The following is a 6,000-nucleotide window of genomic DNA, read 5'->3' as shown; positions in this document are numbered from 1 at the left end:
TAGATATAGCTCCCATATATAGTTTCGACCGATTTCATGCAAATGGTGCCTTAAAATCCTTATATTTCTTTCGATTTGCACGAAATTTGGCATAACGTACTGAATTGAGCCCAGAATGATGTCTACTCAGTTTCGAGAAAATTGGTCCAGATTTAGATATAGCTCCCATATATAGTTTCGTCCGATTTCATGTAAATGGTGCACCAATGTCCCTATATATCCTTCGATTTGCACGCAATTTGGCATAACGTACTTAATTAAGCCTAGAATGATGTCTGCCAAGTTTCATGAAAATCGGTCCTCATTTAGATATAGCTCCCATATATAGTTTCGTCCGATTTCATTTAAATGGTGCCCAGAAGTCCCTATGTATCTTTCGATTTACACGAAATTTGGCATAACGTACTGAATTGAGTCTAGAATGATGTCTGCCAAGTTTCGTGAAAATCGGTGCATATTTAGATATAGCTCCCATATATAGTTTCGTTCGATTTCATGTAAATGGTGCACCACATATATCTTGCGATTTGCACGAAATTTGGCATAACGTACTGTATTGCGTCTCGAATGATGCGTGTTAAGTTTCCTGAAAATCGGTTAAGTTTCCTGAAAATCGGTTAAGTTTTAGATTTAGCTCCCACATATATTTTTCTCTGATTTAATGGAAATGGTGCCAATGGAGAAGTCCCAAGTTTTGTGTGATTGTGACAAAATTTTGCGCAATGAACTTAAGTTAATATAAATGCATCTCTGGCAAGTCTCGTTGAAATCGGTTCAGATTTAGATGTAGCTTCTACATATATATTTCGTCCGATTTTAGATAAATTGTGCACTAAACTTCTAAAATTTGTCCGATTGACTCGAAATTTTGCACAACTTATCAAATTGAGACTAGAATGACGTTACAGATATATTTCGAACGGGTGTCTGATATAGATTAATTTTTGAACAGTGCGTCATGCCGAATATTGTGAATCAAGTGCTCTATATCGACTTACATAAATTTGCCCAATTGTACGCAAACGAATTAAATGAGATTTAACATAGGTTGCAGAATATCAAGTGTATGGATTGATGTTAGTCGGTTCATTTATAGATAACGATCACATATTCAAATTCGTTCAAGTAACATTGACATTAAATTGTTTGGATACATGCGTAAAATATACCCAACACGGTGAAGGGTGTCGTATAGTCGGCCCTACCCGACTTTACGACCTTCCTTACTGGTTACTAGTTGTTAGTATGCCAAGACCTTTGTGCGTAAAAAATTTCATCATTGGACAATTTCAATGCAACTGTATGTTTCTACATAGCCCCCTTACAAAAGTCATTCGTTATTTTCCGTAGGTTCAATGTAATAGTCCAATTTTCCAAGGTTAGGGTTTGCCGTTTGAAATTTCCATTTCTCCGGCGGTTTTAGATATTTTGAGTACCCACTTCATGGTGAACGGCATAAAAAGTTCCGAACATAGCGAAGGTGTTACTAGTTTCTTATTATCTGAATGTCATGAGGGGTTTCTACAATGCTTAAAACATAATCGTATTTTGATGGGAAGAAAGCACTTAGTCGTAAATTTAAATTGTTTGGAAAGCTCGAGCTGTTGGGACATGTTAGTGATGTATCTTCAAGAGTTTTATTTGATTACCTGCCTATTGGAAAAACCTGCTGACATAGTCATTGGAGCTATTTTTATTTTTTTGTGAAAAGGACGCTTGATTGGTAGATAAGATGAGTGAGTTGAGCCATCGAGATATTTTTAATAATTTGTTATTATTTGTTCGTACCGAACAAATTACGGAACCCTAGCTTTTTTCCGCTACACATTTTGGAAACGTGGTAACTACGAGTTGATCACATAGACCTTATGATTTAACCGCATACAATTTTTGCCTCTGTGACTAAGTTAACGATAAGGGCTACGGCAACAACCAAGGGTTTGATTCCAGACCTCTAAGGTAGAATAAAGCAGGCAAGGAAGAATCCTCTTATATAGTTTTATTAAAAAATGGTGCACATTTATATATTCGTCGATTTTATGCAAGTATACCTTGTGAAATTGAGACTAGAATTGTATGTATTAAGTTTTGTTGAAATCGGTTCAGATTTAGAAATAACCCCCCTATACAACATAGTCCACATGTTTCATGCAAATTGTGAACCAAATTTCTAACTTTAGGTTATGTAGGTTTTAATAAGTCTCTTAGGAGCACCTTTCGTATATACCCAAAGTGATGTATGATATCTTAGAGCCCATACCGTCCGCCTTTGGTCTTTTTCTTAAGGAGGTTTTTTTTTTCAAAATACTTTAGCCTACATTGTAATATTTAAATGAAGTCAAATTAAAAAAAATATATTTCTTATATCCATTAAAAACAGGAAACAACAGCAATAATTTAAAACTTAAGTAAAATTATGCCCATTTCTGACACGACAATCTTTTACGTATCTTAATGTCATTGTCTCGATAAATAACATTATCTCCTTAAAAATGTATTCTCTCATTTTTTTCTTGGCTATACTTTTTTTAACTCAAACTCTTTCTTTCCATTTTCTTTTTTTCTCATTTTCATATCTTTCGCCAGGTCACCAGCTCGAATGCGACACAAGTGTTAATACGCAATGTGGGCTTCGGTTTATCGGGCAATTTTACATGTGAAGTAACTGCAGATGCGCCATTATTCTCCACAGCCCAGTCAGTTGCAATAATGCAGGTTGTCGGTAAGTAGAATATATAGTTAAAATATACCTACCAAAATAGAGGGAACTGAACATATTGACATATAGCATATGGCTAGATGGGTTATAAGTAAGTGCAAGAGTATATCGGAGTATATGTCCCGTGCGTACAACCTGGAGAATAGCACGTAGCACCGACACATCTGCTCACGTTCATATGCGTATATACAGGTGTGTTTTGGTGTGTGTGTATTCGTGTGTATAAAAAACATAATTGAGTGCCAGCATTTATGTATGTGTGTATGTGAAAAGAAAAACCAAATTTACATGTCGTTATCCTTATGACAGGCACAAAAAAGCGAACAAAAAACCCATCACCAACAACATTAAGGAAACGAAGAAAATCACATTGACAGCGTAAAGATAAAAACGTCATATAAGGTAAAAATTGTTAAAAGAGAAAATAAAGGCGATTGTCGTCGTGAAAGATATGTATAAAACAAAATAATAAATTAAGTAAAATATTGTTTTAACATATGAATTTAAAATTAACATTTATTTTATGATGCGGTGCGGTGTGGTATGGTGCGTCGGTTCTGTTGGTGGCAAGGTATGATGACAGAAAAGACCATTAAATAATACTTTCAAGGAGAGAAGTACGTCGTAAATTTGAATGACGGCAGGTTGTAGTCGATCGTATATGAATTTAAAATGCGATAAGACTCTTAAGTACTTTTTTCTCATCGCATAATTTTGAATCTATAAAAACTGCTGCTATATTTTAATGTTAAAAACAAAAGAATTTTTTTAAAGGTTTATCTTTACGCCAGTTTGATTTCACATTTTTCATTGTTCAATGAAGATTTTATAAAAGCATCAGGAGCTCAATGTGGTAACATATTGGTCAGCAACAATTAACCCTCAAATATCTATCCATAATAGACCAAAGAGGAAATCGAAAATAATGGCTGAGTTGGGTTTCAACCACAATTACCATATCCTTAGATTGGGATTTGCAGAACCTAGGCGCACCTCGCATAATATTTTATATCAGCTGTATCTTAAACAGAACAAGACAAGCTATATGCAGTTGTATACCATTGAAGAAACATATTGTAGTCTGAGTCCATCACTACAAGAAAAATCTGCTCTCAAATAGAATGTTCTGTTGTGATGCCAAATGTCCGAAACTTGACACGGTTGAATTTAATTCGTAGATGCAATTTCGCAACAATATTCGACATAAATACAACTTATCAAGTAACGTAAAAGCCACATTGCCCAATATGGCTGATGAGCCGCCGGGAATGTAGTTTTTCTCTGGCTTTCCTTTTCATTGCAAACTCCGATCATGTAGCTCATCTCGAAAGAGAAATTAATAAACCAGTAAGGAAAGTAGTAAAGTCGGACGGCGCCGACTATATGATACCCTTCACCACTATGGGTATATTAAACAGGATTATAACATAAAATTGGATGAAAAAATGTGATATTTATCTAAATGTGAATCTACCTAGATCTATCCATAAAGTATGTCAATCGACTTCAAACAAATATAAATAGGTCATCCGTTGGGCTATGTCTGCACTTCTAGAAAACGCAACTACGTAATTCTATGCTCAATTTTGTAAGTTGTGCAAAATTTGATGTCAATCTGACTAACATGAGGAGTTTGATGCCCAAATTGCTTGAAATCGGGCGAAAATATATATGGAAGCTCTATCCAAATATTGAGCGATTTCAAACAAACTTGTCACAGGTTAGGTTATACTAATTTCAGAATCTGGACCGATTTTCACGAAACTTGGCAGACATCATTCTAGACCTAAATGATTAGGCTGTACCAAATTTCGTGCAAATCGAAAGATATATAGGGACCGTTTACATTAAATCGGTGAAATATATATATGGGAGCTATCTCTAAATCTGAACCGATTTTTCCCAATTTCAATAGGGTTCGTCCTTGGGCCGAATAAGTGACCTATGCCAAATTTCATCCAATTCGGATCATAAATGCGACCTGTACTTTGTTTACAATTTTACATGGACAGACAGAAAGACAGACGGACGGACGGACATGCATAAATCGACTTAGAAAGTAATTCTATGCATATTCTCAAAAGGAACCATGTGTCTATCTCGTTTCCTTTTGCCTGTTACAAACATATGCACAAAGACATAATACCCTGTACCACAGTGTGGTGAAGGGTATAAAAACCAGAAAGTTAAAAAGTCGAACGGGGCCGACTATATGATACCCTTCACCACTTTGGGTACATGCAAGACATGTTAATATCTACAATATCCTGCCATAGAATATTTGGAGGACCACTGAGATGAAATCGGGCGAAATTATATTTTTGATGTACCATTTGTATGAAATCGTGTCAGATTATGTATGGGAGCTATATATAAATGCATGGACCTAATTGAGTAATCACTATATTCAATTTAATACCCTCTGCCAAATTTCGTATAAACACCATTTACATAAGACCTATATCAAAATCTGAACCGATTTCAACAAACCTTATCGCGCATAATTTTTTTCTCAATAGCATTCGCTATGCAAAATTTTACTCAATCAGACAAATATTGGGAGTTTGGTGTATCATTCACAAAAAAACCGGACGAAACTACATATGGGAGCTATTTCTAAATCTGAACCGATTTTAACAAAACTTCGCAGACATCAGTCTGCACCTAATTCAGTACTCTGTGCAGAATTTTGTCCCAATCTGACAAATATTGGGAGTTTGGTGTATCATTCACATAAAATCGGACGAAACTATATATGGGAGCTATATCTAAATCTGAACCGATTTTCTCCAATTTCTTCGTAAACCAATTCAGAAAATGATTCTATGCATATTCTCAAAAGGAACCATGGGTCTATCTCGATTCCTTTTGCCTGTTACAAACATATGCACAAAGACTTAATACCGTGTAACACAATGTGGTGAAGGGTATAAATATATTTCCCTGACATAAATCCGTCAGATTTCATGTATTGTCAGTCCGATCAATACTAATTTTTTTACAGATCAAAGGTCCAAAATTTATAATGCCACGAAATTTTTGTCCTAGATCCAATTTTTAGTTTAGCGATCATCACATGTCCACTAGCTGAATTGTTCTCTGTCCGTCTGTCCATTATAGTTTGAAATCTAGGAGGAATAGGATGTGGGCAATGAATAAGTATAGACATTTTGACGATGACAATCGGTCAATATGTAGGGGGGTCTACTTTTGTTTGAAAAAGTACAAAGAACATGATCCTTAAAAGTTGTCAGTATGAAATATAGATTGTTGACTCATAA

General features: G+C 35.1%; 1 protein-coding gene across 1 annotated transcript in view; it reads left to right on the top strand.

Moving 5' to 3' along the window:
* Positions 1-2,586: 2,586 nt before the first annotated feature.
* Positions 2,587-6,000, top strand: part of LOC133323726 (uncharacterized) — a gene marked incomplete at its 5' end in the record, with an annotated part of 83,525 nt that continues 80,111 nt past the window's right edge. The window contains one exon of the mRNA XM_061532650.1: positions 2,587-2,722. Within this exon, the coding sequence (XP_061388634.1) occupies positions 2,587-2,722 (136 nt within the window). The remainder of the gene's footprint in view (positions 2,723-6,000) is intronic.

Source organism: Musca vetustissima, unplaced genomic scaffold (assembly GCF_032173495.1).
Source record: "Musca vetustissima isolate MV318-11 ecotype Yass unplaced genomic scaffold, APGP_CSIRO_Mvet_v1 utg104951, whole genome shotgun sequence".
Classification (NCBI taxonomy): Eukaryota; Metazoa; Arthropoda; class Insecta; order Diptera; family Muscidae; genus Musca; species Musca vetustissima.
Note: the sequence above shows the minus strand (reverse complement) of the source record. Positions and strands in the feature narration are given on the sequence as shown.